Raw genomic sequence first — 12,458 nt, 5'->3', positions numbered from 1 at the left:
TCTCCAGCTTTATGTAGAATTTTAAAAATTATCAGATACTTTATAGGTTTTCATTTCTAATTTGTTCAATACATAATGTTGTAGAGATGTTTAATGCTTTAGCTTTTATTTAATAAATCTGTTTGGGATACCGTGTTATTATAAAGGAAATGTATTAACCTCAAGTTAAAAGATTTCCAATCAAAACAATACAAGATGTGTGAGTTTTACTCAGGCAGTTTTTTGGCCTACCATTTAGATGTTCCCTGTTGGCATATTGTTGGCCGACTAAGGGTCCTTCTTTCTTTTTTACATCCCTGAGAGAGGCAGCTGCCAAAATGGTGAGTTTAGCGCCCCTAAAATCCGATCAAAATCCATCTATTATTTTAGCCATCGTTGTAAAGTTTTAGGATTCATGTGTTTTAAAAGCAGTTTTTTAATGGACCACCGAAATATTGCATAAGACTGACTCATGGATCATTTTAAACACTTAATTTCTTGAAAGTACCCCCCAGATACAGCCTGTGGCCTGGTCTCACTTAACACCTGAGTTAATTTTGCAAAGACAGACTAAAGCGATATTGTTAGCTGAAAAGTAAATACTAGTATAACCAGTATATTCATAAGTAGAGCAGTAGGCTGCAGACTCACGTTTGTGGTATTTATTTTCCTTTCTTTTATAATGTGATGTAAATGTATCGATCTTCATACTGTTGCTGATTTGAATTGCCCGAAGTGTTAAATGCTTGTCAGTGTAATTTTCTGGGCCCTGATATTGAAACTGTCCCTCGGATAAACTATTGTGTCTAGTTTTAAAAAGTATTTACGTAAATTTACGTAAAAAGTCGAATTGATAAAATTAAAAGCTTTAGCAGTGCCAACAAATTTGTCACATTGTCTATCCTAGGCTTACAGTATCCAGAACATTTTGGATAATTTTGTGTCGATTAAATTAAGACGTTTTAGAACACTTATCCCGCGTAGTTCAAATGAAAATGTCACGTTTCATTTCGTGAAGTTTAAGACTGACTGTTGTGTTTTATCTTGAGATTACAAAACAACAAAAGCCATCTTAAAGTTCTGATGTTATATGTAGGTAAACTATTTCGAATTTAGACGTAGAGCACCTGAGCTAGCGGACTTGTCTGTATTTAATTGAGCGTGTCTGGAAAGTCACTGCGAGACTGATGCGCTGTATCACTGTCCTGTCTTCCAGAACGACACCGTGACCATCAGAACCAGGAAGTTCATGACAAACCGCTTGCTTCAGAGGAAGCAGATGGTAAGTTCGGATGTGTGGAATATCCAGGATTTGGCTGTGGGAATTATTTGGTGACCACTGGGGAGAGTTGTGGGTTCGAGTCCCTGCTGGAGCGCTGCTGTTGTACTGTTCAGCAAGATTCTGCACTCGGGATACGCTGGTAAAATCTAGTGCTGTATGAAGGGCTTCTTCAGGCTGTCATTGCAGATGGAAATTTGTTCTCAGTTACAAAGGTTTTAAGAAGAGGGAAAGTGATGTTTGTGGCCTGGCCTGCGTCCTTCAGGTTGGGTTTTCTTTTCAGGTCTTTTCACAGTTTTTCTTTTAAACTTGAGTCTGAACAAGTGGTGGAGAAGACCCGGCCGTCGGCCCGGATGGGTCCGCTTGTCAGGTAACTGCTGGCCGGTTGTTATTCACAGGTTGTCGATGTCCTGCACCCCGGCAAGGCAACTGTTCCCAAGACCGAGATCAGGGAGAAGCTCGCCAAGATGTACAAGACCACCCCCGACGTGGTGTTCGTATTCGGCTTCAGGACTCAGTTTGGTGGCGGCAAGACAACGGGTTTCGCCATGGTCTACGACTCTCTCGACTACGCCAAGAAGAACGAGCCCAAGCACAGACTGGCCAGAGTAAGTGAGGGGTCTTGAGTGCTGAGCGGCACTGCGGTTCCCGGAGCAGTGTACCCGCTCCTGGGTGGCGCATGGCCTTGTGTGCAGACAGTGTACTAGTCCTACTCATCGGGAGGCCACTGAGAGAAATGAGCGTATACTGTGGGCTGATTCATTCGGGTCTTCAGTAACTCTGCAAATGCTCTGGCACTCTCCCCATTTCAAACGTTGAAATGAATCTGGAAGTTGGCCTTCCAAATCGGTTCCATTTACAGGTTTGTGCCTTAATTGTTTGGATTGTGAATTGTTTGGATTGTCGCAATACCTTTGCTTGTAGAAGGCAGCTTGAGCAGTGGAATTAAAAGATTGTGTAGCACGCAGAAGCATGTTTCCTGTAGTCAAAATGCATTTGTACTGTAGCTGCGTGCTTTTATGTGCTTTGACCTGTGTATTGCCGTCATAACAATGCAGATGATGGCAAAAGTTGTAAACTTAAGGTAAATTGTTTATTTTTATGAACTTAGGAAAAAGTCTATTTTTGGCCATAACCTTGGTTTATTGGTAATGGAGTTCTTAGAAATGCAACCCAAACATCTAGAGTTCAAACTTTTCTGAAATGTGGAGGGCAGAATGTGTGCTGGTGAGACGAAATGACCTTACAGCAAATCAGTTACCCAGCTGGTGACTTGGGCAGTTCCTGAAAGTTTCTGAGTGCCTCCAGTAATTGCTCTCTGTCTCTCTCCCTGATTTTCTTCATAGCATGGTCTTTACGAGAAGAAGAAGACTTCAAGGAAACAGCGCAAAGAACGCAAGAACAGAATGAAGAAAGTCCGGGGAACAGCCAAGGCTAACGTTGGTGCTGCTGGCAAGAAGGTAATGCCTACGGTCCAGCTCTCCACAGAACCCCATGACACTGATCCGTTTAATACCATTCCTTCTGGACAGTTTAGGTTAAAAAAGGAAGCTGATAAACAAAGATGTTTTTCAGCAGTTGCAGATCTTTCACATTTCTTTATTCATGTTTTCCACTGTACACATAATTTAGTATTTTACCCTTTTTATTTATTATAAAACATGATGAGAGTACCCTTTAATCTCTTGGGGAAATTCTAATCGCTTTCCTGTCTCCCATTGTTCTGCTGTTACTTTAACCATCTTTGTCATCTTCCCTCTTTTTGTTTTCTTCTGGAATATAGAAGGTAAATGCCGTTTTCATGTGTAGGTCTGTGGCTTCAGTAGTGGCTTGTAGTGTAGATGTGCTTTTCTTGCAATGGCGAAGAGGGTGGGGGCAGCTTAAGCTAATTCCTAGCACAAGATGCATCCCTCACTGCTTTATAAGACTGGTGGAATCTCTCTGGAGTGAAGTTTCTGCTTAAACTAATGCTTTTACATCTGCCATAGATCTTTTAGACATCAGAAAATGCTGTTTTGTCTTTAGCTTTACTAATCTAATGTGCTGGAAAGAACATTGATTGTCTTGCTCTGGGGTTTCTAATTTTTGCAGTGTTAAAGAGCCATTAAGTAGGTGAAACTCAGTGGGGTACGTTTTAGTAAGTCCAGGATCTTTGTAACATTGCATGCATCAAAAAAATCAAACCATATCGTAACATCTCATCATTTTTTTCTTTGCCTTTTTGTTTTGCTCTCCATGGATTTTTCTCAGAAATGAAGGTTCTTTTGCAGGTATTAAAGAATGAGCATGGTGTGCTGTTCGAGTTGCACATCACGTTTTGAGTTTGCTAGTTTGACATGTTGGTCAATGTTTGCAAGTCCCACACGCCAACCTTAAATCACCCAGTTTTTTGTGTCTCTGTTCTAATCCCTTTTGTTTTCCTTAATGAAGTCAGTAGATCTTCTAAGGGAATGGGCTTGTGTTCTAACTATCTTTTGCAGATTTTGGTCTTGGTTTTAAACCAGGTGTCTAATTTAAGTAGACATTCCGGTTTGTTGAATTGAAGATCAACATTAAAAATAATGTTTTACCTAATTATTCAGTTGGATTGAATATAGACTTGATAATTATTCAGGTTCTGGAATTAACCGATGCTTGTATAGGAACAGTTGAGAAATGTATTTTATCTCACTAGAGTGAAGTTGTTGGGTTGTTTTTTGCATGAAGTGTTAACAATATTGACCTACTCATTTTAAATTTCAAGAAGACAGCTGTCTTTAATAGCTGATTTTTATTGCTCGATTGCATGTTTGTAATGCTTGAAAACCTGTCAACCGTGTGTTAACTAATACACATAAGAACCAGGTTCTTTGGATTAGATGTGTGAAAAAATGATCAGTGTAAAGAACATTGCTCACTGTTTGCGTCTGAATTAAGCACAGAACCAAATTTGCAGTTTTCGTTGTAGCAAAATAAAACCTTTTCTTATTTGAAGCAAAGCAAATGACTTCCTCAATTTACATGCATTCTCTTTTTACAGAGGTTAGGAACCCGCATGTCTATATCGTTCTGCCTTGTTTGAAATGCAATTACATGTTTTAGGGTCACATCTTCACTGGAATATGAGTCGTAGACAAACACGAAATTATGTACTTCTTAATCCAGAAAGAGACATTTCCTGGTAAAGTTTTATTCCCTCAAATTTAGTATTTGGAATCCTGTACTCAACACAGATTAATACCTGCAGCCAAGATTTAACAGGACAGGTGTTTTAAATCCTAGAAATGGTGGGCATGTTTATGACAAGAGTAGAATGTATGCAGTTGAACTGCATGGAGGTTTTTCTTATCATGGGTGTATGTCTTTGGTTTACTTCCTCTGAAATGTGCATATGTATAGTTGCTTTGTTTTTTTAGGCTTGTAATATTTGTTTTTTCCTTTTTTTTCTTGCAGTGATCCTGGATTTTCAGGGAATGCCTTAGCGCTGAAGATGTTCTTGTATATTGTCATCAAATAAATTGTAAAAAAATTGTAAAGCGTGTGACTTGTTATTCAGTTTATGAATGACTTGGGGAGGGTGCCAGGATGTAAGTGATATGGATTCAGTGCCAATATGGTCTTATTTCCCAAAGTACTACCACTTCTGTACTACACTAATAATGCAAAGGAACAAGTAATAGGTTTATTCCATGCTGAAAAGAGAAGAGAGAAACGCAACGTTTCGGCTGTGAAGCCTTCTTCAGGTGAAACGTTGTTTTGCAGACTATGCATGCTGACGCGGCTACTCACCTGAACTACTACACTAATAATACTTAATATTTTTCAGAGGTGTTTTGAGGGCCAGTATGAGTAGTCCATAAGAATAAGAAGTAAATAGTGTGTTTAGATGTGTAGCAGCATGTGCCTCCTTTTTTACCCATTTGAAATGAAGTGTCCTGCTAATGGAAGCACTAGGCAGCAGAGAAATGTTGCCTTACATCATTTACACAATTGGTAGGCTGTTGTCCTCAACAGTCATAGCTGGACCAACCTGAGGGAAAAAGAATGACAACATAGAAGGTTCTTGCAAGCAAATGTCGTATTTTAATGAAAAGCTGTTTCATCTGAAAATGGCTTGAGCTTAAGACTGTCACAACAGATGGTGGCAAACAGGCATGGTACTGTGTACATTGCTGGTTTTGAACAGTTTTGAGCTATCTGTTGTGCTCTTGAGCTATTGGAAGCAAACAATGACAATATTTCAATACAATAGGTATTATTTCTAATGTTTTTAAATATTTACTGAACCTGAACTGTGTGGTTTGCAAAATCTATGCTTCTATGTTACCACTAGATGTCGCTACAAGTCCATAAAACACTCGGTTTCTAATGGTAACGGATGTGTTGTAGGGTGCTTGATTTGGATTTGTCTGTGTAACCTTCAGGTATTGAGCTCTATTTGGCTTTATTTGGACTGGACACTGCTTTGGGCTGGATTCCTACTCCTTTAAGTGATTTGCAGCAAAAAAAATGCTGCTTTTACATGTTTAGCTGTATGTGGAACATCATAGCTATTTTTTGCTGAGCTTTTGTTTTTGCCGCCAAAACCACTGCTGAACATCCACGGAGCAACGTGCTGTACAGCGGTTCTCAGTGCTGTGTCCACCCTTCCCTGATCAAGAACATGTGTCTCAGGAAGTGTCATGTTCACCTGCAGCTTATCCCTGAAGCACACGGAGTTCCCAGGGTGGGAGGGCAACCTGGGACAATTTAGAAATGTGAACATGAAAGCAGCACCCTAAAGGTCCTCAGGTCTAACCGAACCTAGGAACTGAGAATTAGGAGGCGGCAACAGTTACTGTTACCCCTGAGTGGTGTTATTCTCAGTAAATATCAAGTTAAGTCTATGAAACCAGCTGTTTTCGGTAAAGATTTCTTGGTGTTTGGTTCATGAAAGCCTAGTGAATTGTTGCGTGCTGGCTAGTTGATGATGTAGAAAACATTTTCTTAATCTATATCCAGTCCTCTGGAATTTATCTGGAAAGTCACAAACAAGGCCATATCTTTCCCCCTGCTATCTGTATTCTGTATAGGCAATCTTCAGGTTAAGTTCTAATTGTTTCCCTAACTTCACTTGTAAAAGGAGTCGAATTTATTGGTCTATGAGGATAACGAAACATGGTTCTATTTTGTCACCATTACTATGGATGGAGACTAAATCCCAATTTTCAAAATGCAGACATGGCTACTTCCCCTTAAGCAGCTGTTAAGAGTTTTATCAATGGCTTCAGAATAACTCTTCTTTTACCGAGTGCAATGTGTAAGAGATTATCAGGCACTGGAAATGTACAGATTGTGAGTGCTTATTGTACCCGAAACATGTCTCGACTATGCTATTGCTGCTTAACACAAAACTTCTGTTACCTGAGGCAGCTTCTGAACACCTGAGTATTTAGTAATCAAACATTTAAATTTAATTGTTTAGAAGTTCAGCAGAAGACTTTTCTGCCACCAGAATCCATGCATTTTCTAACTGCTCTTCCAATTCAGGAATGAGGGGGAGTTGAAGCCTATCCTGGCAACAACAGCGCGCAGGGCAGGGTACACAAACACAGACGGACACGCCGAGGCAGAAATCTTTTTGTTGAGCAGACAATAATGAAAGCAGGCCAATTGTAATTGAATATAAGTTCTTTAAATGAAAGTAGCTAAGGTTCTGTTGGTGGTTTCCCTTTTTCAAGAGGGTGCATAGGAGACTCTTATAGCGCTTATGGAAATGTTGAGACATTTTACTAAGAGTTACTTCTGTTAAGCGAGTTTTTAAGCTGTAAAACCACCCACGATGAGAGGGCAGGCTTTAGGGTTAAATGCTTTAGCGCTAGATTTGTAATGCAGTGGGTCCTCCTGCAGTCAGCATCATTGTGCAAGGAAAAGGAATGCACCTTCTCGGCTGCTTTTACAGTAAACATTGTAATTAGTCCCACTGGGCTATCGGACAAGAGCTGAAGCCGAATGCCCTGTAAGTGCTCAAATCTCAGGACCTGGAGCAAGCACTGTATCAGCAAGTTTACTTCATTACTGATCAGCTCTTGCAATTTATTTCCAAACCTGTCCTGAGGTTAACTTGAGGAACAACAGGACTGCACTGCTGCCAGATACCTCTTAGGGGTGTTTCTTTGCACCTATTTGGTTGTTACTTTTGCAGGCTGGGACATTTTTATGAGAAAGATCCATCATGCAACCTCATTTCTTGTCAACAGTTAAAACCGATGTCTGTAAAGGTGATGTATTTGGGAAACATGCCTGTTGGCTTCTTTTGTCAAATCGGTGATAAAACTATAGAGCAGTTTTCTGTTTAAGAACCTGAGAGTTTACAAACGAGGGGGGTCCATTCAGCCTGTCGTGCCAATTAGTTTGCTTAATGTTCTTCAGTAAACTACATCAAAAGACACGCTATCAACCGAGTTACTTCTTTATGCAGTATCGAGCAGCTTCTAGGGGTGACTGTTTTAGGTAACGTAAGAGATGTACCAAACATTTCCGAGGTTTAATCTTGAATTGTAAAAACATCTGTTCATTTTTAATCTTCAGATTTATAATGATCTAAATAATGTAAGGCAATAAGAAATCTGACAAACGTTTGAAAAAACAGCTGGTAAAGGTTATAGTTGTGTGTTAAAAAAGATATAATGCTACAAGGTTTGGGCGTTGGTGCTACACTACACTTCCAAAGGAAGCAGAGAAGAAAGGGACTCCTCAGATATTCAAATATCCAATATTTACAAATATTTAAATAAAAGTTAGCTTTACTTGCAAATAGATGCTGCAACTGTTGCTTGAAACAATCGCCAGAACGTTGCCTTGTGTTACATTGGCTTAAAAACGCTCTACCTGGTCTTTTTTTTATAGAATGTCAGAGAGTCACTTTCACCCATACAGTATTTCCTAGAAGTCAGTGCCAGACTCCCACAGTCCTCATTATAACAAAGTATCTCCTGTTTTCATAAGTGGCTGTAAACTTAATTTTCACTTATGTCTTCATGTATTACAAAGAGATCCTGATTTGTTATTTCCTCAATTTGAATTTAATTCATATTCCAGCTCATGCTGTTTGTATGGATGACAATGGGTAATCTAGATCATTTAATCAGGAGTCTTTTGCTATTTTCTTCTAGCGTGCTTGGTAAGAGATCTAAATCTGATCAGAAAGAGGGGACCTTATTTTAGGAGTATTTCATAGGGAGCTACAACACCCAAGAATTAGGTTAGTGTGAGGATGCTCACCTGCTTGGCTGAGTAAATCCAAGATGGTGGAGAAATGCTTTTGTTTTACACCACCCAAACTCACGGTTAGAAGCTGAATCAGTGTCACGAAGCGTCCTTTCAGGACCCTATGCAGACAACACAATCCAGGGGGGAGTGAAGAAAACACGGGGAAAGAGGCATGCAAGGGGCTGGAAGGAAAACAGGGGGCGTGTCCATGGTGCGCTGGTGGCCGAGGCAAACAGTCCAAGGGAGTCCGAGGCAGAGCCGAGAGTGTAGCAAATGTCCAAAACCGGGTGATCCATCCTGACAGAAACAGAGTTAAAAACTGGAGCGGGATCCGGCGGAGGGTCGGGGGAATAAAAAGGGGGTCACGGGACCAGACGGTCCCTGATCCCGGACCAAGATCAGGACCCGCGGAAGACTCGCGGCTAGGCAGGCTTCCGGGCGTCCATCTTCCAAAGTTGAGCCCCGATAGGCAGGAACGTCTGGCTTATATAGCACAGGGGGCTGGAACCTGAGGCAGGCGCGGTAGATGAGTAGAAAACATGGAAGGGCTGGAGCGTCCTTAAGAGGAGGGATTTATGATCGTGACAATCAGCTGGCAACTAACTCAACTGTGTGGGGCTCAACAGGAGCCCTGAGGGACTCCGCTCCCCACAGAAGATCAACAGCACGTTCTGCAGCCACACTCTGACATCCAGCTGGCAATTAGGCAGCCGTCCAGCAGAGAGAAGAGGTAAAAGCAATGTGTCTGTTTACCAAATGATGTCTTTATAAAGACCTCAGGTGTTTGCCTGTAACAACTGTCTTTTTCTTTCAGGAAGGTTTTATAGATGACATTTCATAAACCAAGCTACACGACGCTTTAAAAGATTCTTTTAAGGTCTTCCAAACGTCCTAATTGCTCATGGAAGCAAACTTGAAAGCGCTATCCATTTTGAATACCGGCTCTTCATATTAAAATGTCAGAGGACAATGCATTTTTATTCTGCATTTTAATGTAAAGGTCACTTTTATAGGTGGTTTTATAGCAAGCTGTAGTTTACCACCATCTATTTTCCAACTGCTTTATTCAATATAGGGTTGCGGGGGAGCCGGAGCCTATCTCAGCAAGCAATGGGAGCAAGGCAGGATACACTCTGGACAGAACGCCAGTCCATCGCAAGGAAGACAAACACAAGCACTCACAGACTCACATCAGGACCGATTCTCCCAGAAGTCAATTGACCTTCCTCTTTGGACTGTGGGAAGAAACCAAAGCTCCTGAAGGAAACCCATACAAACACAGGGTGAAGATGCAAACACCATACATATGATACCCCAGGAGTTAAACCCCGGTGGTGCAAGGCAGCAATGCTAACCACTGCACTACTGTACTGCCCAGCTATAGTTTACCTGTATCTTTTATTGTCATTTTCAGTTTTATTTTAATGGTTGTGAAATTGAGGTACAATGTAGCGAGCCAAACAATGAAGGTGAATCATATTCGTATTAATAATGATTTATTTATGTGTTCTCTTCAAGAAGCACAAAGCATGGAAAAAATGTGTTTTAAGCGTATGAAACCAGAAAAACTGCTCTACACTTCACATCCTAAAATTACAAAATGAAGGTTTTTATAGAAAGTGTTTTTTTGTTGTATAGTGTAAAATTGCTTTAGAAGTAAGAGCTTATACATGTCCAAACCTTACATAAATGACCCTGAAGCTAGAGAATTTTTAACACTGAAATAAAGAATCCTTATTTTAATGAGTTGTGAATTGAAGCAGTGGGAAGAGGCACTCTGCTCTCTGCCTTCAGGTTAAAAACAAAGGCTGCTCTGGAGACACTATGTTCAGACCTGTTATTTGGCTTCAGGCTACGGAACCCACAAGGCTAATATATATTAGAATACACTCTAGCAGTATTGAATACAGTCTAGAGATACAGTATAAAGACTAACAACACCCCGATGTTTGTGTTCAGTAATTCTTTAGTTTTCGATTGTAATGACCATTATTGCTGCTTTGGTACAAAGCCATGATCTGTTTTTGGGGAGCAGAGATTTTGAAATAAGCAAAAATCTGCACGATTCTATCCATTAACACCATTAACTGAATGAACTGAACCAATTTAATGATGTGTTAGCAAGAAGCTATGTGTGGAAGCGAGGTGTGTTTGTCTCTCATGGCTCACAGAGTAGCCATGATCAGAAAGATACCAGCAGAATGAAGGTGTAAGGTATGTGGTCAGGTCAGTCACACTGAGCACATTTCAGATTTCACTGCCTTTTGCATTTACAAAATGTTTCTAAAATCCTAAAATCTGATTCACTGAGACCAAAGTGCATGTTTTATTTCCCTTAAAAACCCCCACCATTAATGATGAACTGTAATGATAAACCATGGCAATATTAAAATGTGATATTTTATTTTAAACCCCGGAGTCCTGGCCAAATTCCCCATGCCTCCTAATAATCTTCCTCTATGAACTGGCTACATTACTTTGTTCTCCTCCCCCCGCTGATGGCAGGCGGAGCGACACGCCGGTTGGAGTATTCTTGGTCGCATTTAATGGCAACGTCAGCTCAAAGATTTGGTTCAAACCACCAAATGGAGATGGGCGTGCCGACAAGCAGACCCTGCTGATGCGGGATTAACGCTAGGATGAGAGAGAGAGGGGAGAGGTTTAAGACCACATTACATTACATATTATATTCTTTAGAAACCTTTGATACTTTGGCATTATCTCATAACAGCACATCTCCAGAATATCCAGAGAACAAGGGCTGTCATTAGGTAACTAATGGAAATACTGATCTGAAGTTCAGGAGGAATAACCCACTTTCACCCAGTTGTGCTAAATCATATTACTGTAATTTCAGGTGTCATTTCTCAAAAGGTATATAGTATATATAAATAAAACCCAAGACGCTCTCTTTTCTCATTTTGTCTCATACATCCTCCTCCACCCCATCTCCACCTGGGCAGCTGCCCCCCGGTTCACTCCTCTCTCTGCAGGGGCCCCAGACTCCTTGTGCTCTGGCCAGGGAGCCAGGCCTCAGCCTAGCGGGTCGAGCCTAAACACTCATTAAACACCCTCAGGCACATTTATTGGATCCTGGGTGTTGTTATTCCTCATGAAGTGCCCTTAAAATAAGATGCCATTTTCTCTGATCAGATTTAGATCTGTTACCCAGCCTAAAGAAAATAACAAAAAAACCTTATTAGTTGGTTTAGGTCACCAAATCTCACTCTTCCTAAATACTCTATAACAATCCTCAAAAACATCTAATTCTTGGGTATCGTTATTCCTCATAAACTCAAAGTGGAGTTTTACATCAGTGGTTGCTTAATCTTCAGGGGGTTTATAATCTCTGTACCAAGCTTGTCAACCTAAAAACCTTACTAACGAAGCAGGTTGTTTAAGCCACACTTCATCTACATTTGATTCCTTTTGATCTAAACATGTCTGCAAGTGCCTGCTCAGCAAAATTCGACATAAATATTTTTTTGAAATAATAGTTAATATGCTTGAACAGTTGCATTACAGTGATTTTATTTTATATAGAGGAACGCTTTTCTCATGAGCAAGGCATTCCAGATGCCAATCAAAGTAAGATGCAAGTCTTCGCTTTCTTCTCAGCGTCCGACAGACTGATCTCGGTCTCCGAGATGTAAGTCTTGAAGCTGAACAACTTCCCAGGTTAGCCAGTCAGCATGCTGGTCTTCTGACCCCTTGTGGATGAAAGGTAAGACATGAGTAAAAGGCCATTACCGCAGGGGTCAGGTTTTAGTGATGTACAGTAGAGCTCTTTCACTATGATCTCCAAGCTCTGCAGTCCAGCAGGAATTTTTTAGATGTCTTTCAGTGAGATATACTGTAGGGAGCAGCTCATGATTCGCTCTGGCATCTACAGGCCAGGAGCCCAGAAATCCTGTCATAATGTACATGAGGATATTTCATTTGGTTTAAGTCTCACTCGTGGTTTCAACAA

At 40.6% G+C, this 12,458-nt stretch overlaps 1 protein-coding gene across 2 annotated transcripts; it reads left to right on the top strand.

Moving 5' to 3' along the window:
• The first annotated feature begins 239 nt into the window (after positions 1-239).
• rps24 (ribosomal protein S24) lies at positions 240-4,773 on the top strand. Of its 2 annotated transcripts, XM_015346210.2 has the most exons (6): positions 240-320; positions 1,196-1,261; positions 1,657-1,866; positions 2,605-2,718; positions 3,509-3,528; positions 4,691-4,773. In XM_015346210.2, exons 1-5 carry the CDS (start codon positions 318-320, stop codon positions 3,512-3,514), a joined length of 399 nt encoding a protein of 132 aa, XP_015201696.1. In that variant the 5' UTR covers positions 240-317; the 3' UTR covers positions 3,515-3,528; positions 4,691-4,773. The 2 variants fall into 2 exon arrangements, with proteins under 2 accessions (XP_015201696.1, XP_015201697.1); XM_015346211.2 differs by lacking the exon at positions 3,509-3,528.
• The last annotated feature ends 7,685 nt before the right edge of the window (positions 4,774-12,458 follow it).

Source organism: Lepisosteus oculatus, chromosome 4, assembly GCF_040954835.1.
Source record: "Lepisosteus oculatus isolate fLepOcu1 chromosome 4, fLepOcu1.hap2, whole genome shotgun sequence".
NCBI classification, from domain to species: domain Eukaryota; kingdom Metazoa; phylum Chordata; class Actinopteri; order Semionotiformes; family Lepisosteidae; genus Lepisosteus; species Lepisosteus oculatus.
This window is presented reverse-complemented; position numbering and strand designations above follow the sequence as displayed.

Excerpts from the sequence above, each read along its gene's own strand:
- rps24 (XM_015346210.2), top strand. Across the intron at positions 1,262-1,656 it reads TGCTTCAGAGGAAGCAGATG|GTTGTCGATGTCCTGCACCC; the intron begins GTAAGTTCGGAT and ends TGTTATTCACAG. Across the intron at positions 1,867-2,604 it reads CCAAGCACAGACTGGCCAGA|CATGGTCTTTACGAGAAGAA; the intron begins GTAAGTGAGGGG and ends TTTTCTTCATAG.